We start from the raw sequence: 22,484 nt of genomic DNA, 5'->3' as shown, positions 1-22,484 counted from the left end.
TTCACTCTTTGAGTGTGCTTCCCTATAGTTAGAATGGCAAGAATGAGCCATAGTTCACAGGGGGTGTTGTGAGGCTATGTGTGCTTAGCATAGAGTGGGCATAGACTATATCAAAGACAGCAACACTTCCTCTTACTGCATGAGTGATTCAAAGTAGGAGCTGGGTGGATCTCACTCTCCCTCTTTGATTCTTGTTGTCCTGAATCGTCCCAGTGACCCTATCGGACAATTCACTTTGGACCTGAATTAAACCAGCATGCCATTAGCCAGAGATGGTTTATACTGTTAGCTTTCATTCACATACAGCGCCGAAAGAAGAAACCTCTGCCAACACTGACTGTAAGGTCCTGGGTTTCGGCATCAATGTAAGGTGGCCACAAAACACACCAAACACCAGAGTAAGGGAAAGGTTTTATTGGAGAAAACCCAGCAGGCTGGAGGGAAGGGGAAAAGAAGGAGAAAGAGAAAGTAAGAGAGAGAGAGAGAAGAGGAAAGGAGAAAGGGAGAGAGAGCAAGAGAGAGGAGATGAGAGAGAAGAGAAGACGAGAAGAGAGGAGGAGAGAGAAGAGAAGACGAGCGAGAGAGGGGAGCAAGAGAGGAGAGAAGATGAGAGGAGCCGAGAGAGCCACATGTTCAGGAACAGGTCCTTTTAAAACTTTGTCAGAGGGCGGGCAGGGAAGCAGAAGCAGTGAATCCCATTAGGATGGGGGTGGAGCTTGACATCGGTGGTTGGGCCATTTGGCCACCTGGCTTCTAGCAATGGCAGCAGGGGCTAGAGCCTAAGATAGTGCTAGGGTGTAGATTGCGCCATAGATAACACTGTGCCATTTTCCTAACACTGACAAATTGAGTAAATTTACATAAAAATCTAGAATTCCTTATTCTCTTGTCAAATCCGCATTGTTAAAAATGTTCCCACATTACTCCATGACAGCAAATGGCTTGAGCAGAGCAGTAGCTGCCGTTTTAAGGACAACATGTACTAGGAGTTGTCCATATCAAGTAGGACCTGCTTAAACATGATCTGCTTAATCCTGTGATCATTGCCATTCCCCCAGCCCTCTGGACAACTAGAAACAAGCTACACCAGTAGGACAAGTCTGTCGATTGCTCAGTGAATAAATGCCCCAACTTTTTACTCTATCACCTTCTTATCTTGCCTTGTTAAGAAATTCCACTTATTGGGGAAGGTGATACTCATTGTGAATCATGGGTTGAACAAGTGTGTAACAGTCAGAATCATCTCTTTTCTGGTGCAGTAACAAAGACCCATACTTTCCATGCCTTACAACAAGAGTTTATTATCTGCACACATACAAAAAATAGGCATAAAGGCAGAATAATGTTTATGCATGAATGAATACAGATGTGATTAAACAGGGTATGTCCCCACTTACAAGAAAAATAAACAGGCTTACATACAAATTCATTGTGAACTCCAATAACATATTTATCTTTTTAGGGTAAACGTTTCTATTGTTAATAAGAAACAAAAATGAATTCAAGTATCTAAAGGAGTAAGAGTGTTCAATCTCAACCAGGGAATTGCATCACATAATAAAAAGGGTCTGCAAACTTATAAAACATCCTACTGCTCTAAAAATTCAGCAGTTAACTCTAACCATTCTGTAACTCAGAAACAGGATATCAAATAAGCAGTGCCTTAGACATGTGCTGTCCTCTGGGCTCTTATCTCAAGAGAGAGATGCAACCTATATATCCAATAGGCAGTGAGATGGAGGTAGTAGGCCTGGGGTGCAGAGCAGAACCAGGAGTCTGGTGTGTTTTATCTCCAGCAGGAGCTGAAGACAGAAAGGACAGATTCAGAACCAGGTCACATCCATAACCCTGCCAGATTTCCCCTGTGTGTTTTCCAGGCCCCTCACAGATTTTTCACTGCAATGATTGCACAAGCCTTGGAACTCTTTACCTCTATTTCCATCATCTCAGTCGTCTACCTAAACCCTCCAAAGATAGATACCATGTCTTTTTGCTAAGCCTTGGGTGTTGGAATATGCCTCTCCCTAACTTGAAAACAATCCCTGGCTCCTCAGCACGTGCACTTGCTGGTCGGGCATCCCACTCCTTGATTGGTAACCTGTGTGGACTGTTCCCTTCCTTTCCAGCAGTTTCTTCAGACCTGTTGCTTCACTCACACACTGGGCCCCATCCACCAGGCTCATGTGAGGGGACACAGCCCTGCTCCTTAGCCTCACCAGGTGTTTCTCCCACTCAGAGCTCCTACAACCCATCTTCTTTGGAAAAATCATTGAGGTTTTGTTGCACAACACAGTGTGGGAAGGCAGCCAAGCTCCACATCGAGACTGGACAAAAGATGCAGAAGCCAGGTAAAAGGACTTCTAGATCAAGCTCTTTGCACTTTCCTGTGTCCTGCCCTGGCGACAGCAGACCACAGTTGTCTGAGGACAGAGCACTGCACTGAGATCAAGAACCTGGTTCTCCCACTTGTTATGCACATGTAATAGAGCAAGTACCTGCCTCTCTCAGAGGCTCAGTTTCCTTGTTGCTTGACTTCAGGACACAGAACGCATCACAGAACACAAAGCTTGACATTCTCAAAGTCCACTGGGCAACGCTCAGGTACCATATCAGGGATCACACTGAGGAGCCATATACCCAGAACCAAGGAAAGTCAACCCACTGAACCTGATTTCCCAGTTAGAAACTGCTGATTCCTGCTCACCTCAACCCACCTATTGCTCTCTCCCAACTATCCCCACCTTTGGGGTGCCCTTTCAAGGGCCTGCTACCTGGAGGGCCACAGGGCTGGGCCAGAGTGGTGGAGTCAGTTGGCACTGGGCGAGAGTATTTCAGAGCCAACAGTGCCTCAGCAGCCTCCAGCTTCCGCTGACACTCGGAGGCAGCAACCACATCTTGCTCAGAGCCTTTCTGGACCTGGAAAGAAAGGCCATCAGAGAACAGTGCTGGAAAGCCACACCTCCTCCCAATGAGACAAGTGTCCCTTCACACCCATATTCCCTTCAACCACCCCCCAACCTGCTCCTGCCCACGTCACGTAAGCTCAGCCCACACCAGGTTTCTGGACCCCACACCTTCCCCAGAACCTGTGGCTGCAGTAGACGAGGGTCAAGGGTGGCACAAGGCTGAAGGATCAGTCTTGAGCATCTGCAAACAAGGAGAGGAGAGGCCAGGGGATTAAACCCTCTGGCAGACACATAGCATCAGTACACAGAAAGTGGGGCAGAGTTTCTTGTCTGCAATCCAAAGGCCCATGGGACCATATTGTTGTGGCTTGAGCAAGTCTCTCTTCCTGTTCCATCTGTTTATGGTTCCACACCTCTTTTGCATATGTATCCTGAGACTCTAACTGCTGCCAGCCTTTCTCCCTATGGCCCTCAGGGAAGATGATGGGAAAGCACAGGTGGCCATGTTTTAATTTGCAAAGCCCTTGGAGAGATGTTATTGTCATCCCTATTCAAGGACTGGTTCTCATCTCCATGTTGCCTGATACCCATGGACCTTGAAGGAGAAGCTTGCCTCACCCAAATAAATATTGATAAAATGCCCCAGGGTTTCCCAATGCCTTCAATGGCTCACCCCATCATGATATGTCTTTACAGCATGGGCCTTCTAGTCTGTCCATGTGATTCATGTGGAACAATTTCTCTGATTGCTGAAAGTCAACTATACAACAGGCCTTTGCTAGTCCTCTTTTCAATGCCCTATGTATAAAATTATTGTCCCCAGAACACAGGTTGGGAAACAGAGGCTGGGACACATAAAGTTTCTGGCTCAAGGTCACACAAATACGTAAAGATAAAGCTGGGGAAGGCCTGTTTTTGCAAGTTAGTCTCAGATTCCACCTTCTCTTTGACCTTCACCTCTTATTTTTCTTCCTTCTTTTGATTTTCCTCCTCTGCTTCCTCCTAACCTGTGGCACCAAGCACAACGTTGGGATAATGACAGCATAAAACACAACCAGCTCTGGAGCTGGTGCTATGGTGCAACATGTTAACACCCTCGCCTGAAGCGCCGGCATCCCATATGGGTGCCGGTTCGAGACTTGGCTGCTCCACTTCCTGTCCAGCTCTCTGCTATGGCCTGGGAAAGCAGTACAAGATGGCTCAAGTCCTTGGGCCCCTGTACCCACGTGAGAGACTAGGAAGAAGCTCATGGCTCCTGGCTTCAAATCGGCACAGCTCTGGCCATTGTAGCCAATTGGGGAGTGAACCAGCAGATGGAAGACCTCTCTCTCTCTGCCTCTCCTCTCTCTGTGTAACTCAGATTTTCAAATAAATAAATGAATCTTTAAAAAAAAAACACACAACCAGCTAGTGACTGGTACTCTACTCACGTGGCAGGCAACATAGGGGCCCCTTGGGGCTGTCCAGAAATAGCAAATACCAGTTGAGGCTCCGTGATCACTGGAGTGCAAGGCAGAAATGTAGGTTCTGGGGTCTGGCTGAACAGAAACACACTTGGGGGTGTCCCCTGTAGGGTTATAAAGCATAAGCTGCAGTCAGGTGTGGGGTTGGCCATGACAGGAGGAGTGTGCATGTTTGGGGATAAATACAAGACCCATGACCTCAGAGCTCTGAAGACCTTCAAGATCTTGCCTTTTGCAACAGGGGAAATTGGGCCCTTGAAAGAAGCAGTTTTGCCCATGGTCACAAGGATAGGATGCGGTAGGGTTGGAGGTGGAACCCATGTCTTTGGAACACAGTGAAAAGGGTGCAGGCAGTGGATGAATGGGAGCCTCCCCAACTGGGAACAGACTCTGCTTACCAGATTGGGGATGTAGCAAGGGTAGGCCTGTGGCTGGGGCATGATGTTCACCTTCCCAGCTGTGAAAGACAAGAGACCACTTTGGTGAGCCTCCCCTTACACCCCTCACCCCATCGACCCCACTTCTCTCTATCACAGCTCCAAATTGAGTTCTCATCTCCAAGTGGACCTCCTCCCCCCCGCCACCAGATCCCCACATCTTTCCTTCCTACAAACACTTCGTTGGAAACACTGTTGACTGTTTATTCTTGGGCAAGCTAAGAGCCAACCAGTAAATTGCCCAAGGACTCTCCACAGTTCAGTAACTGGACTAGTGACAGAACTATTCATGTTTCTTCCACCCTAACTCAGACCCATTTCTTCACCAGACACTCACTATTGACTCCTGCTCCTGTGGCCATATTCTTGACATAGAGGGGAGCCCTAGGAGCAATAGCCGTATTCTTCATCAGCCCTAGAGCCTGGTGTTTCTTTATCTGTGTCCCCTGCTCTCTCTTCCGGGTAGTCATAGTAGGCAAGACCTTGCAGGGTTCCCTAAAGTAAGAGATTGAAGATCTAAGATTAGTCGCATTTAGAAGAAACTTGACCCCTCCCCTTATCAGACACCATACTCACGAGATGATGACACAATTGTGACACTGGCAGGCCTGGAAGTGGCAGTTATGCTCCTGGCCCATGATTTGGGTAGTGATGCCATGGTTGTAACAGCGGTCACAGAGACCTACAGCTCTTCTGGGGCCACGTTCAAGCCCACATGGGGTTCCAGTCTCACGCACTGTGGTGCTTTTGAAGTTGGAGGGGCAGCTGGGCACAGCAGATATTTCTTGGGGTTCCATGTTTCTAGGGTCAGGAGCAGAGGTCAGAATGGCCACATGATGTCTACCCCCACTGTTCTTCCTCTGCCTTTCTAAAACCCTGTCCAAGATGGCTGGATTCTACATCCTCCTGCTCACCACTCCTATCTGAGCTCCCCCTCCCTTTTTCTCCCATGGCTTTGTGCAACTTTCTCCCTAATCCCCTTGCTCCTGAAGCCTGCTTCCCAGAGATCTCCACTCATTCATACACTCCTCTCCTGAACCTCTTGGCATGGGTCCAATATACATATGTGATCTGTTCTTTGTCCTCCTTACTCTTCTTAACCCACCATAAATGAATTTCCCTTTTGGGCACACATATGCACTCCTAGCCTCCTTCAACAATCACTACTCTCCATCACCACCTCTTCTGATGGATCTCCCTGTATTCTGCTGCCAAATTCAATGACCCTTCCTGACATCCACCTCGACAATGGTCTTCCTAAGCTCCTGCATTCATATACTCCCCACAAATGGGTTTATGCCCCTTGAGCTGGATTCTGTTATAGTCTCAAGTATGTCCTGTATTCACCTTCCCCCCACCAATCATTTTGATTTTTTCTTGAACTCCAGATTAATCTTAATTATTCACTTGCTCCCCCTTTAAACTACTTACCCTCTAACACCCCAGAATTTCTTACTGTACTCAAGGATCCCTGGTCCTATTTCCATTATTACTATCATCTTTCATCCCCTCAGTCACTCCATGTATTTCCCCACTCAACAGGTATTACTTGCGTTGACAAAGGAGCCAGACGCTGTCATTGCCACTAGGCATCTATCTCCTCAGCACGCCAGTTTTCCTCTTGGACCCACACATCCTCTCTGCTCTCACACAAGCCCATGTGCTGTCTCCACAGCCTTCCTACTCTCTTCTATACTCCTATCTGCGCATGAGAAATGGAGCTTTCACTGCTGGCTCCCACCACCCGCCCCACCCCATGTCCTCAAGGAGCACAATCTTTCCCTTCTCCCAACCTCAGAACCATAGCCATGGACACAGAGCTATCAACAAGGTACTGGGGAAAAGGGTCCTCCCAGAAGGGGTTACTCATGACGATATGAGTGGGGTTGGCTCTCAGGACCGTGAGAGGGACCCCGCCTAGATGAATACAGGGAAAGTATTAGGGGTTCAGAGCAACAGGAACGGAGGGAGAAATAGGCATGGGGAAGGTGGGTCAAATTCCTGACGCCCTCCTGCGGTTACCCAGAATCAAACAGCTTAGAGTTAGTCAGGTGGGACAAAAGTCCTGAGGTAATTCGTTCCTGGTTGACGCGCCCTCTGGCTCCCTCTAGCTCCCCTTCCCGCGCTTCCCACACGGACCAATAAGCTTTGAGTATAGTCTCACCCCACCCAGTGGCTGGCGACCAATGAGCTTCCAGATCCGGCGCTGCACACGAACTGCCGGGCCACGCCCTTTGGCACCACGTGACCTCTACTGGTCCCACCAGCAGCTCTTGAGGCACCTTTCTTGCCCAGGTTACGCTCCCGTCTTCGGCTGTGAACCATCTTGAGTGAATGCATGTGGAAATCATGTTAAATTCCTTCACTAATTTTCATTTAAACAGCACGTGTTCTTGCGTCCGCCCATATTCCTTGGTGGAGCTTCTCACTTAGGGAAGATTCTGTCCCTGACAGGAAATTTGTCGATGTCATCGACGTCTGGATACATAGTTGTGACTCTCGCATTTTGAGCTCCCTGCTCTGTTGTACACATGGATGTGCCTGTTCCTCAGGCACAATATGCCAAAATCTCACTCTCTTAATGTCTAGTATATACAGTTTCTATGACTTCCTGATCATCGCCTATCTCATCATCACAATTCTTTGCCTTTTGCCCTGCCTCCCGCCCATACACACACCCGCTAGGGTCTGCATGTCAAGTTCCCTGAAATACCAATTGCCATGAATTCTGGGTGTGTTTTCTCGGAATCTATGTACCAGATTGCTGGCAACTGGCTCTTGGTAAGATAGCCAGCCTTCAGGACCACAGACTGGAAATATCTCTCTTTTTTTGTGGGTCTTCACAGTCTTAATCTTTCCATTTGGATTAACTGACATCTTTTTAAATTTTTATTACTGTGCTCGTTTCAGCAGCACATACACTAAAATTTTTATTAGTATAAAGAGAATATATTTTAATGTATTTTATAGGTACAATTTTAAGATAACTATACTTCCTCCCTTTTTCCTTCCTTCCTTCCTTTCTCCCCTCCTTCCTTCCTTTCCTTTTTCTTCAATTTTTGCAAAAACATGATTTAAATCCATTCCATAACCACAGGTTTAATGTACCACTAACCATAACATTCAAGAAGCAGAAAATAGAAAGAACACAGTTCCACAGGAATATAAAAAGGGCCAAAAACAACAATCAAATCACAAGATGTCCATTTCATCCCTGTACATTTTTGTATTCCACCTTAGCAATCTCCTATCAGAAAACATGTATTTGTCTTTTTTGGACTGGCTTTTTGGACTTATTTCATTAAGCATAATGAATAACAGTTAGATTCATTTTGTTACCAAAGACAGCATTTCATTCTTTTTTATGGCTCAATAGGATTCTATACTGTAGTGTATACCACGTTTTCTTTATGCAATCATCAGCCAATGGGCCTCTGGGTGGATTCCATATCTTAACTATCGTGAATTGAGCTGCAACATGGGGATACCTCTTTCATATGCTGATTTTATTTCATTTGGGTAAATTGCCAGGAGTCTGATGGCTGGGTCATATGGTAGATCTATTTTCAGATTTCTGAGGAATCTCTATACTGTCTTCCATAATGGTTGTACTAGTTTACATTCCCACCAACAGTGTATTAGGGTATCTTTTTCCCCACATCCTGGCAAGCATATATTATTTTTTTTATTTGGGGGATGATAATCATTCTAACTTGAGTGAGGTGAAACCTTATTGCATTTCTCTGATAGCTAGTGATCTCTGAGCATTTTTTCATGCGTCTGTTGGCCATTTATATTTCAGCCTTTGAAAAATGCCTATTCATGTCCATTGCCCATTTTTTACAGGGCAGTTATAATCAAAACAACCTGGTACTGGCACAATAACAGACATGTAGACAAATGGAATAGAATAGAAACCTCAGAAATTAATCCACACAGCTATAACCAACTAATCTCTAACAAAAAAGCTAAAATCCATCACTAGAGGAAGAACAGTCTTTTCAACAAATTGTAGGACCAGTGCCGTGGCTCACTTGGTTAATCCTCTGCCTGCAGCACTGGCATCCCATATGGGCACTGGTTCTAGTCCCAGTTGCTCCTCTTCGAGTCCAGCTCTCTGCTGTGGCCCAGAAAGGCAGTGGAGGATGGCCCAAGTGCCTGGGCCCCTGCACTCACATGGGAGACTGGGAGGAAGCACCTGGCTCCTGGCTTTGGATCGGCATAGCTCTACCCATTGTGGCCATTTGGGGGGTGAACCAATGGAAGGAAGACCTTCCTCTCTCTCTCTCTCTCTCTCTCTCTGTCTTACTCTGTTAAATAAATTTAAAAAAAATTGTGCTGAGAAAATTGGATCTACATGTGCAGAAGTATAAAACAAAAGCCTTATCTTACATATACAAAAATTAACTCACAATGAATCAAGGACATAAATCTACAACCTAATCCCATCAAATTACTAGAGGAAAACAGCAGGGAAACTCTGCAAGGCATTAGCAGAGGCAAAGACCACTGAAACACAGGCAATAATGGCAAAAGTAGACAAATGAGACTACATCAAGTTAAGAAGCTTCTGCATTGCAAAGGAAATACTCAACAAGAGGAGAGGCAACAGACAAAATGGAAGAAAATGTTTGCAAACTATGCAACTGATAAAGGATTCATATATAGGATATATAAAGAATCAAGAATTTGAAGAGTTAAAATTGTATATGTGCAGGTGTAAAAAGTTAAGCTTAAGCTTACAGGTTTAAACCTTCCTGGTACAGCTGTGAAAATAAGACAAAGTAAAGTAGCACCTTGACAGTAGGGACTCCATTTTGGAGCACTTGAGACTCCATTCTGGAACCCCCCCCCCCACCGTGAGACTCTGGTCTGAAACTATGATCTCAAATATTCAGACAATAGCAGTGTACTACATCACCCTTGGCAGAGCACAAAAACCCCTAGCATGATTGCTCAAGCTTAAAAGTAGAAAGGTTGCACCTGGGTTACCTGGGCTAATAATGAAGATGTGATTTGTCTGTGTCTTACATTAATGTCAAGTCCTAATTGCTAATTGTAAGATTGTAACTGGTATTGTCAAGATTATGATGAATATTAATTTCACTTAGGTTTTAGGTTATGTTGACCCCAGTAACCATATATTCTCTTTTGATTTTATGTACTCTCTTTTGATCTTAGCAACTGTGTATAGCAACCGTGCATAGCAACCGTGTATTCCCCCCTTCCCGGTTTTGCGGTTTTTGCCTTTATAAACCCTAACCTTTGGTTATTCGGGGCTGCTCTGCTCATGTATGATCAGACAGCCCCAGCATGCTGGATAATCAATAAAGCTTCCCCTTGCTGTTTGCATAAGAGACGTGTCTCTTGGTGACGTTTTTCAGGCGGTCGACTCTAACAAATTCACATAATGCATAACATTTATTGCATTTTCCCATGATACTTAGAATGTCACTGCTCTTTTATTTAATATTTGCTTTACAATGTCAATTTTGTGGATCTGATTATTTGCAATGCATTTGGATTTTTCAAGTGCATGATGATCTGCATGCAACTCAGCCACCATAAAATCCTCTATTATATCTTTATTTTTTGCATTTTCTTTCATTTTTGTTGGTATATGTCAGTCTACATTTGCACCAGAAAGTGTTTATAGATTTCATTACTCAATTTTAGTCAAGTTAATTTACAAATATTATTGTTCATTCTCAACTAATTAAATCTATATAAAATGAGTCAGTAGTTTACAATAGTCCCTTCAATTAAACAAAGGTGTGAAGATATACTAGTAATGTACCATTAAAAGAAAAATAGCCAGAGCTTATATTATTGTTAATCCTAGTATGAAAACCTCAATGGCCACATTGATTTTGAATATCAGGCACAGTTTTCAGAATTAATGAAACATCAGTCAGATATGACAGGAAATCAACAAAAATTAAAATATAAATAAAACTGTTAAAATATGAACATCCATCCACTAAATAACCACCCAATACATTTTATTCTAAATATATAGTGTGCCTTGAGACATTGGTTCATGATAATATTTTACATATATATAAAACAAATTTAATTAATTAATGATATGACAAAAATATTTGGAGACCACTACTCAAGGTAAGGAGCTAAATAGAAATTAAAAACAGGGGAAAATATGGAGACAACTCAAATATTCATCAGCAGGCAAATGTTTAAGGAAATCGTGTTTTTTTTATGTAATGGGATACTATGCAATAAAAAAAGGAATCATATATACAACAAAAAATAAGGATGAATCTCCAATACAAAAATTCCTAAGGGATTTCATTTGTTTGAAGTTCAATTTGAAATTTTATAATGATGGAAATTAAAATAATGGTTACTTAGGGCTGGAGAATGACTGGAAGGGAGCATGAGAGAACTTTCTAGGATAATTAAAATATCCTATGCCTTGTTTTAGGAGCTGATTTAACAGATTTCCATAGTTACCAAAATCCATTCAGTAGTACATGTGAAATCTGTACATTTCACTGAGTGTAAAAATTATTTTGAAGATGTTAAAAGCAGATTCACATAAATCAGTTCAGGTGTAGTTGTTCATATTTTTAAATTATTTTTAATTTTATAAACATAAAGAGAATAGATTTCATGTATTTCATATATACAATTCTAAGAAGATGGCCATACTTCCTTCCCTCTTTCCCTCCCTCCCTCAACCCCCCTTCCTTCCTTTCTTTGTTTTTCTTTAATTTCTGCAATAACACAATTTCAATTTACTTTATAATCACAGGTATACTGCACCACTAACCTTAATGTTCAACAAGTAAAAAGTGCATGATGATCTTCAACTCAGAAACCAAGGTATCCCTTTATTATATCTTTAAAAACTTGTCTATATGCATTCTGGATTTTCCCCTGTAACTCTCAGTGTTAAAAACATAATCCAACTGAGGGTCTTCTTACTGTGCTACCTGTTGCACTCAGTGCAAAGTCTAATAGAGACTGCAACGGGGGGTTTCTCAGGGTTGTTCCTGATTCCAAATAAAATGTTGCCGACATGAGCAGATTAAAATTGTTTCCCTGTGTTATTTTTCCCTTCCTTCTTCATTCCCTTCCCTTCCCTTCCCTTCCCTTCCCTTTCCTTTTTCCTTTTCACAGGATTGCAATCATCCCTTAAACTCCTGGCTTCAAAAGTTTGTTTCACAAATCATGAATAGATATCGAATCTTATTTTTGCTTTTGTGAAAATAGCCAAGACTCTATATATTCAATCTATGAATATAGGGACTGTCACATACTGACTTTCCCAAACCTTCATCAAATGTTATCTTATAATCAAAAGAGTACAACCATTTCAAGGATGTGTCATAGTTTTCAAAATTTAACCATACACATAAGATCAGTATTTACACAAGCAACAGAACATATTAGTAATCCACATACCTCCATCATGCTGGTCTTTATTCCTAGACTTCCTAAAGTCGAACCAGATTTGTTCTCCTGGAATAAATGTATATTATATATAATGCATTCCATTGTTCCTACACTGGGAATTTTAGTTTGCTCAAATTTGTAGCTTTGATATCTTTGGTTCATAAGTGAGATTTATTTGAGATTTTCACTGTCTCAGTTCTAAAGTCAATGGCGTAGTCTCATTGTCTGTGTTGGGAATAATAACTCTTTTATATCTGAAATTTAAACATAGATTATCAATCTTAAAATTTTATTACAAATGGCCAGTGTAGTATCTGTGATGTGTGTTTTCTTTATTTTAAAAATTGTACTGTGAAAAATGACATAAAAATAAACACAGATAGTTTCTTCAAAAAGAATTGTACTCCATAGTTGCCACATGGAAATCAAACTCCACCTGAAGGTACTCTGAAACTGCTAGAAAATCTCACCCACAATAAACCCAACCCAAATTCCATACTATGTGTATATTCAATTAGGGGACCATATACTATCCTATAAAAGGGACTGTTACATATTGGAGTAACATTTTTGCCTCTTGGCTTCTTGTCCTTGCTATTGGTCCTTCTCTCTGGCCCCCTCCGAAACTCTCTTCTCATAAACAATTCTCTAGGCCACTGGTGACAGGTATTTATCCAGGTGGGGTTGCTCTTACTTACTTGTGAATGTATATTCACTCTCTAAATAAATCCTGCTCTCACTTCTCAAAAAAACTGCACTGAGCATTATTTCAAGTGAATGTTCTGTGTGTTAACAATCTTATGAACGACTGCAGTTCATTACATGAAAGCAGTAGTTCTGAGACATTAGCTTGCATCACAATCAGCTACAGCACTTGTTACAACCCAGATTACGGAGTGCTGTATCTAGTCTCAGATAGCAATCTGGGGTGGGACTAGAGTTTGCCTTTTTTAAAAAAGATTTTATTTATTTGAGTGGTAGAGTTACAGACAGAGAAAGGAAGAGACAGTGAGAAAAGTCTTCCATCCATTGGTTCACTCCCAATATGGCCACAACAGCCAGAGCTGCTCGGTTCTGAAGCCAGGAGCCAGGAACTTCTTCGGGTCTCCCATGCAGGTGCAGGGCCCCAAGCACTTGGGTCATCTTCCATTGCTTTCCCAGGCCATAAGCAGAGAACTGGATTGGAAGAGGAGTAGCCAGGACATGAATTGGGTGTCCACATGGGATCCCAGCACCTCAGGTGAAGGCTTACCCTACTATGCTACAGCGCCAGTGCCCTGGAAGTTGCTTCTCTAACAAGTTTCCCTGGTGATGCCATTGCTGCTTGGGGGACCACACTTTAAGCATTTCTGCACAAGGGATGATCATGTGAAGAACCTCCAGTTGTTCTCTCAACTGCATCCCCTAACAGCTCAGGGCCACACATTTCATACATATCCTTTTCCATCTCCTCTGACACATTATTTTCAAATAAATATCAGCAGCCACTTATTTTATTTCAGTGCCTAATATCTGAGGACAAGGTTTTCCTCAACTTTTGACATATAGATCACACAAAGTCTAAGTGACAATGCAGTGAAAATTCTTTTCCCCAGATCCATATGATCCCATTGCTTCATCTCTCAAATACTTTTTTGTAATAACTGCTTAATCATTGCACCATTCCAAACATTTCACCCCTACACTTCAGCATGCTATTCTCTAAATACTAGCATGCACATTCTATACAACCACATCATTGTTATCACCTTGGAGAACTTTAACAGTGATATGGTAATACTACTACATGCCTATATAGTTCACAATTAAATTTCTCCAATTGTCCCAATAACAAAGTTTTGATAATTTGGGGAAAGCAACAACCCAATCCATTCTCATCCTTTACATTGAGTTTCATTTTTCTCTTGTCCTCTCTAATGTCCATCCCTCAAATCACTACAAAACCTGCCTGTGTTCATCTTTAATCAATGCATAACATTTGCCCTTATTTAAGGCAATCAGTATCATAAGTCAATACAGGAATACAATGTGTGCTGATCAAATCACAGTAGTTAGCACTCCCATGTGTTAAATATTACCAGTTCTATGTGTTGAGAACCTTCAGTCACTTCTCCTGTAGTCATTTTTTTGACAGGCAGAGTTAGGCAGTGAGAGAGAGAGAGAGAGAAAGGTCTTCCTTTCTGTTGGTTCACTCCCCAAATGGCTGCTACAGCTGGCGCGCTGCACCGATCTGAAGCCAGAAGCCAGGTGCTTCTTCCTGGTCTCCCATGCGGGTGCAGGGCCCAAGCACTTGGGCCATCCTCCACTGCCTTCCCGGGCCACAGCAGAGAGCTGGACTGGAAGAGGAGCAACTAGGACAGAACTGGCGCCCCAACTGGGACTAGAACCTGGGGTGCCGGCGCCACAGGTGGAGGATTAGCCAAGTGAGCCACAGCACCAGCCACTCCTGTAGTCATTTTGAAATGTACATTTAGGGGCCCACGCTGTAACATAGCGGGTTAAGCCACCTCCTGCAGTGCCGGAATCCCATATGGACGTCAGTTCAAGTCCCGACTGCTCCACTTCCAATCTAACTCTCTGCTATGGCCTGAGAAAGCAGTGGAAGATAGTCCAAATCCTTGAACCCCTGCACCAGTGTGGGAGACCTGGAAGAAGCTCCTGGCTCTTGGCTTCAGATTGGTTCAACTCAGGCCACTGCAGCCATTTGGGGAGTGAACCAGTCGATAGAAGATTTCTCTGTCTCTCTCTGCCCCTGCTTCTCTGTAAGTCTGCCTTTCAAATAAATAAACCTTTTTAAAAAAAAAGTTTAGTTAATTGTAGACTCTGGATGCCCTCTGTGCCATAGAACACCAAAACTACTGCCACATCTCAGAGTAGGTTTTGGTTCCCATTATCCACCCTCTAACTCTCTCCATTTCCACCTTTTCTTCCCAGCCACAAGTGGTCCCTACTATATACTCTCTACTTCTATGTGATCAACATTTTTACCTTCCATATATAAAAGATAAAATACAGTAGTTGTCTACATGTGTTTGATTTCTATGTTGCCTTGATACACTGGATTCCATTCTTTTCTCTGCCTCCATAATATTCCATTGTATATACATACTATACACTTTGTTCCTCCATCCATGGGCATCTTAGTTAATTTTGTTTATCTCTGCTACTGTGAATAGTGCTTCAACAAACACAGGCATGCAGGTGTCTCTCTGACACAATAACTTTATTTCCTTTAAATATTTACTGAGTAATGGAATTGTGGAATTCTAAGATAGTTCTGCTTTTGAACAAACTTCCATACTGTTTTCCATAACCATGCTACATATTTACATCCACAATGACTGTGGGTAAGAGTTTCCATTTCTCTGCATCCTCACCATCCTTTGGTACTTTTTATTTTTGTCTTTTTTACAATGATAACTCTAAATGCGGTGAGAAAATATCTCATTGTGGTTTTGATTTGTCTTCTCTGTTGATTCATGTTGAGCATTTTTCTACTTCTTTGTCATTTGTATGTCTTGTTTTGGGAAATGCTCATTCAGATCATTGAACATTTATTGCGTTTTTAAAGATTGATTTATTTAGGGGACACACACACACACAGAGAGAGAGAGAGAGAGAATCTTTTGAGAGCTGGTTCACTTAACCTAATACATACAATAGCAAGAATAGCAAGAGTTGGGATAAGGTGAAATCAGGTTTCAGGACCTCAATCTGAGTCTACTATGTGGGTGGAAGGGACTCAAGTGCTTGAGCCATCGTCTACTGCTTCCTGAGTGTATTAGCTGGAAGCTGCATTGGAAGCGGAGTAGCTGGGATTTAAAACAGGAACTCCTGGGGCCGGCGCCGTGGCTCACTTGGGTAATACTCTGCCTGCAGCGCCGGCATCCCATATGGGCGCCTGGTTCTAGTTCCAGTTGCTCCTCTTCCAGTCCAGCTCTCTGCTGTGGCCCGGGAGTGCCGTGGAGGATGGCCCAAGTCCTTGGTCCCTGCACCCGCTTGGGAGACCAGGAAGAAGTGCTTGGCTCCTGGCTTCGGATCAGCGCAGTGCCGGCCGTAGTAGCCATTTGGGGAGTGAACCAATGGAAGGAAGACTTTTCTGTCTCTCTCTCTCACTGTCTATAACTCTACCTGTCAAATAAGTAAAAAAAAAGAAAGAAAGAAAGAAAGAAAGAAAGAAAGAAAGAAAGAAAGAAAGAAAAAGAAAGAAAAACAGGAACTCCCATATGAAATGTGAGCATCTCAAGCAGTGGCTTAACACACAGGTTCACATCACCCATTCCTGACCATTTCTTAATCAGATTAGTTATTATTTTGCTGTTGAGTTGTTTGAGTTCCTTGTTGATTCTGAATAATAACCCCTTGACAGCTGAACAGTTTGCAGCCAAATTTCTCCCTTTCTGTAAGTTGTATCTTGATTGTGTTTTTCCCTTGCTGTGCAGAAAGCATTTGACTTTCATATAATCCCATTTGTCTCGTTTCACGCTTGTTTGCTGTGCATTTGAGGTCTTATTAAAAACTGTCAATTGCAATGTCTTGAAGTGATTCCTCCAGGTATTCTTCCAGGAGTTTAATAGTGTCACAACTTAAAAAAAAATAGTGTCACAACTTACATTTAGGTCCTGGACCCATTTTCTTTACTTAGTTAATGAATTTTTGTTTACTTTATACCTTGCAACTCCCTGCCAAGATGTGTTATTACATTTCTTCCTCCATTCAGCACCAGAAGCAACCTGGCCTTGTCTCATGCTTTGGAGGAAGGAAACATTCACCAACCCTGGCCCCAGCAAGAACAGAGCCACTGTACCCTTAGTGTTTGTAACCTTGCACTATGACTGGGCTTACAACTTCATCCCACCAGGTGGGTCTGTCCAGTACACAGGGCTCTGAGCAGCTCTTAACACTTCTGAGTACACAAACCTGTGCCCCACACTGCTCTGATGAAGAATGTACCAAGACTCCGGATGCAGGAGAGTGAGAAAGATGGACAGATGGAGAAGGGAGATAAGGAGAGAGAGGGAGAGAGAGAGAAGGGTATGCTAGGGAGAAGGTGAAGATGCAAGTAAAATTCCCTGTCAGTGGTCCTGTGAGCCTCAGAGCTGTGCTTCTCCAGGCTGGGGCAGTGCCATGTATCCCGACAACCAAGCCCAGAGCTGCAACACAGTTCTATTCCCTTTTTATTCTGAATTCAATCGCATAGATATGAGTATATCAATGTATTTAGCTAGAGTACCTCTTAGGTATACTATGTTTATATATATAAAAATATACAAACATATATATGTGTGTATATATATATTAAAAGTATCATGTTGTATACCTTTTTCTAAAAGATTTATTTTTACTTATTTGAATGGAAGAGTTACAGAGAGAGAGAGAGGTCTTCCGTCCACTGGTCCTCTACCCAAATGGATACAACAACTGAGGCTGAGCCATGCCTAAGCCAAGAGCCTAAAGTTTCCTCCAGGTTATTCACATGGGTGCAGGGATCTATGCACTTGGGCCATCCTCTGCTGCTTTCTCAGGTCCATGAGCAGGAAGCTGGATCAGAAGTGGAACAGTCAGGACACAAACCAGTGCCCATGCAGGATACTAGCATCACAGGTGGCAGCTTTACCCACTATACCACAACTCCAAGCTCCATGTTGTATACCTCAAAAATACATGATGTTATTTAAAAAATAAAATGAGATTCTGGATACAAATAAACAAACATACAGAGAGAGCAGAGGGAAGAAGGAGGAGGAGGGGAGAGAGAGATTGGAAACAGTTAAGGTCAAGTCCATGATTTTCTGGGCACTTCTGCATCTTTGTTGAGTATGTCTTATGCACTTTTGTAGGTACTAATCCTACATGAGTTTGATGAACAAGAAAATCAGACAAGATCTCTTTCCTTGTGCAGTTTACACTCTAGGGAGAGTAGATCTGACATTTTCTCATTTAAAATGGAAATTTTCTGTTGGAATCATACTCAAGTTCCTTCAATGGCTTCCATCCTGAGACTGAAACACAGCCCTGGAGTGTGCCCAGGTATATGAAAACTGCCTGGGGAATGCAGGTGTATGGATGCCTGGGAGGCAAGACACTAAGGGCAGAATATCTATGATTTCAACAGAAAACTTCCAGGAGATTCTTTGGCCAAAAAAAGACAACTAATAACTACATATAGACAAATGATAATCATTTCAAAATGTTATCATGAGGTTATAAAAATTGAATACTAATATAAGATTTTCCCATAAAGAAATATTCAATTCTGGATAACTTCACTTGTGAACTATATCAAACATTTAGAGAAAAAAAAATCAGCAACAAGCCTCCAAGTTTTTTTCAAAAAGTACAAGACTGAACATTTTTCGGTTCCTTTTGTGAGACCAGCATTATTTTTATTCAATAAATAGTTAAAGACATCAGAAGAAAAATACTGTGGTGCAACATTACTAATGAACATAGATACAAAACTTCATAATCAAAGTTTAGACATTTTTATACAACAAGATATGATAAATATAATCCATTAGCAAGCACAGCTTACCATAGAAAGATGCAGTCACTCTACCATTAAAAAACCAAGCTACATATTCCACTATATAAATGGAATGAAAAAGAACAGTTACCATGATGGATGACAGAAAAAGTCATCTGATAACATAAAATAGCCATTCATGATTTCAAAAAATTAGTAACTTGGAAACATCCTCAAATTAATAAAATCTAAAAACAGGGGATCTCACTGAAATTCACAACACCTAAGATATGGAATCAACCCAGATGTTTATCAACTGATGACTGGATAAAGAAATTATGGTATATACACATTATGAAATACTACACAGCAGTAAAAATAAATGAAATATTGTCATTTGCAACAAAATGAATGCAACTAGAAACCACTATACTTAGTGAAATAAACCAGTCACAAAACGAAAAATACCATATGGTCTCTCTGAAATGTGGTAACAGAGTACTCAAAATGTAATCTACAGGAGTAATTGAGAATTTAAATGCAATATTGAATTACATGTGTGCTGACAATTACAAAACTTTGCTGAGAGAAACTAAAAAGTAAAGAAATGCAGATATACGGTGGAGACTGATGTGTGATGGGCCAAGAAGTCTATTCTCCTATAGACTACAGGAGAATCATAGTCATGATTAAAAGGAAAAGCTTTTATCAAATTTAAGTAGAAATCAAAAGACACAGGACAGCCAAAGCCACTTGGAGAAAAACAAAGATGGCGAATGGACATCACCAAGCCCCTTGACTGGTAACTATGACAGCGTGGCGTGACGATAAGAACAGATATATGAACCAAAGACCAAAACAGAGAGCTCAGAAACATTCCTACACAAATAGCGTAAGCTGGTTTGGGGGGAAGACTCTGAGATCATTTAATTAATGGATAATTAGCTATTGGTGCTGGGAAAAAGAGCTTCTCTATGAGGGAAAGAAAGCCATCAAACCTCAGTATCTCACGTTACATGCCAATGCTCACTCAAAAATAAATAAAAGATCTAAGGATAAACTGCAGAGGTTTAAAGCCTTCAAAACACATAGGAGGAAATATTTTTGTCTTGAGCTTAAGCAAGGCAGGACATAAGAAGCATGAAGCCAACGTAAACATAAGCATTGCATTGTCATCAACATTTTTAAAAGCATACACCTTTCCTTCTCACAAAAGCCGGGATGAGCATCCCTGGGAGGCACTTCCCTTACCCTGTCCCAGGAACTCACGACTGGCCGTCCTGCTCCTAACAGCTAGAACAGAAAACCTGGCCTCCTCACTCTCAGAAGCAGAAACTCAAAGCATCTTCTTGGGCTTTCCGCAGCAATGCTCTCCCTGTTCTCCGTTTCTCGGTGGCTTCTTTCGGCACTCACCTCAGGCCTAACTCCTCTGGCAAGTCTTCACCAGCTCCACTCCCAAGCCTGGGAGGGAGGTGCCCTCAGTCCTCCCGTAGGCCTCTAAGCTTCCTTCTCCACTCTCTGTTGTACTCGTGTTTTCTGCTGCCCTCAAAATGGCTGAAGTAGCGATGGATCCCCATGAGGGCAGAGTGCGGGATGGGCTCACAGAGGAGATGAGCCCTGTGTCCTCAGGATTGTGCAGGCAACGCTTTCCCAACAGTACTCTCAGCTGAAACCCAAAGAAAAGACTCCGAGGCCACCGGCCTCTCTTCCCCTTCAGGGCACTGTGCTGTTTACAGGGAGTTTTCTTGAAGTCAGTGCTGCAGACCCCACAATCGGGTTGGTACACAGGGTCACGTATTGGCAGCATTGCTTGAAACCTGAGCTTCCGAGATGGAATTCGAAAGAGTCTTGCTGGGAAACAAGGACCCTCAACATCTGCTGTTCTGCTCTCAGTTAAACCTAGGCCTGGCCCTTCCCACCCCTGGCCCCGACATTCTGCACACCTCCACATCCCAAGCTTCCAGCCCAGCATCCACCACATGTGGCCCCTCACACAGACCTCACACCACCCTCTGAGATGCAAAGGTGTGCTGTCAGTCTGGGCTCTGGACGCCACTTCCTCGCTCACCCTCCTCACTTTCATGAATCATTAGGACCCCAAGTCCTCCCCACACCTTTGAGGGACATAAACCTGTGACCCAAATTGGGGGAGGTGCCCACACGGACATTCCTGTCTGTGGCATCTCCACCAAATGGCAACTCACCGTCGGTCTGAACACTTCAGCCTTGTCTGTGCAGCAAGAAGCAACCTGGCTGGAGCCTGCTGCGAGGACCAAGAGGGTGAACAGAAAGACGGTTTGGATGATGGGAGTAAGAGACTCAGGAGCAGAGGGGAGGTCACATGCCAGAAAAGTATCCACTGGGTGAGCACAATGCACTGGGCTGCAGGAGGGAGGAAGACGGGGCGGGGACAGAGAAGAGGGGGGCTGCGGAAGGGGCTGGAACCTGGGGCAGGCATATTTGCACTCAGCACAGTGAAGACTTGCTGGTCTCTTGAAGGGGATCCTCATGTTCACTCCTGCCACAGCACACATTCCCAGAAGCATCCGTTCCCCCTGCTGGTGATCTGATTTCCATCACTGTCCCAAAGTGTCTTCTGGGGGCTGAGTTGTGTTCTGTGCTGGTCGCTGGTGTATGTCCCACACATGAGCAGTGCCAAGGATGCACAGAATAGCTGTGGGATGTGGTAGTGGGTGCTGGGGAAAGGCAGGGTCCCTTAGCATGAGGCTATTGACAATAATTTGCTGAGTGCAAAGGCTCACAAGGGGCCCTGAGAAAGTGCTTGTCTCGTCTGACAGTATGCAGCACCCATCCAGTGGCTCAGGATGGCCCAGGGAGTCTGCTCTCCTCGGAGAGTCTCGGAGGAGCTGGTACCAGAGATCTCTGGCAGATTTTACAAAGTGCTTCAGGTGAGAGCTCACAGCCACCCCTCCCTCTCTCACTGCTCACAGCCAAGTCCACCTGCCTCAATTCCCATCCCACCAAGAGCATGCCACTCCTGTCCTGAATGCCTCAGGGCTGCCAAGGGCCCACCTGTCCCTCCGCTTTCCTTCCTAAGGGAGGACACCAAACTCTCAGACCCTTAGACAAGAGAACTGCAGACTCAGCTGTGAATGGTGAGCACACCCCTCTGCTACCCAAGGCCCCTGAATTGCCCATGGCTCTGTCACTGGGCCTGAAATAAGTGTGGGAACGCTTGGCTGCTTTTGCTTTGTGATACATGAGGTGTCCTTCAACAGTGACCTCAAGTGATCTCAGGTTGTAAGCTTTGTATTTAATGGGCAGCAGAGGGAAGGAGCTGGCCTCTGCCTGTGCCGCGTAAATCTGCCCAGCCCTTCTTGGGGTAGATCTGCCTGTCCCTGAGCTGAGCTGGCAATGGACTGCAGCCAAGCAACACTGAAGTGTCCACAGCTTACAGTTCTGACCCCTATGGGCCCCTCATAAGCAGGAACCAGAAAGTAATCTCGATTCCATGCCTTCCTCTAGCAATACAAAATCTACCAATCTAGGAAGCACTAGGCAGTGCTTCTATAGAGGTGGGGAGGTTCTGGTGGACAAAGAACCTGTGGATCCCAAAGTTTTAGACTCTTGCACTCCAGAAGAGCACCCAGGCCTCCCCGTGTCATGACTCAAAAGATCCCCTCTAACCGATGATCTCGGGGCCAACACAGCTCCTTCCTTTTCAGAAGCAGAGGGTCCCTTGCCTTTATAAGGTGACCTTGGTGTGTACGGTGACATAATATCTGCAGACGAGGTAAGGAGCACATCTGCTCCTTTCACTCAGCCACCTGGAGGA

At 43.5% G+C, this 22,484-nt stretch overlaps 1 protein-coding gene across 1 annotated transcript; it reads right to left on the bottom strand.

Annotated features, from left to right (window-relative positions):
- Positions 1-1,291: 1,291 nt before the first annotated feature.
- LOC103351876 (doublesex- and mab-3-related transcription factor C1) lies at positions 1,292-21,018 on the bottom strand. Its single transcript, XM_089324974.1, has 9 exons — positions 20,893-21,018; positions 6,971-7,131; positions 5,383-5,607; positions 5,144-5,301; positions 4,768-4,826; positions 4,337-4,473; positions 3,087-3,147; positions 2,772-2,916; positions 1,292-1,802 (listed from the first exon to the last, which is right to left on the bottom strand). The coding sequence occupies exons 2-9, from the start codon at positions 7,129-7,131 to the stop codon at positions 1,690-1,692; spliced, it is 1,059 nt and encodes a 352-aa protein (XP_089181100.1). The 5' UTR covers positions 20,893-21,018; the 3' UTR covers positions 1,292-1,689.
- Positions 21,019-22,484: the final 1,466 nt, after the last annotated feature.

Source organism: Oryctolagus cuniculus, chromosome X (genome assembly GCF_051225735.1).
Source record: "Oryctolagus cuniculus isolate XC-2025 breed Fujian yellow rabbit chromosome X, ASM5122573v1, whole genome shotgun sequence".
Classification (NCBI taxonomy): domain Eukaryota; kingdom Metazoa; phylum Chordata; class Mammalia; order Lagomorpha; family Leporidae; genus Oryctolagus; species Oryctolagus cuniculus.
Note: the sequence above shows the minus strand (reverse complement) of the source record. Positions and strands in the feature narration are given on the sequence as shown.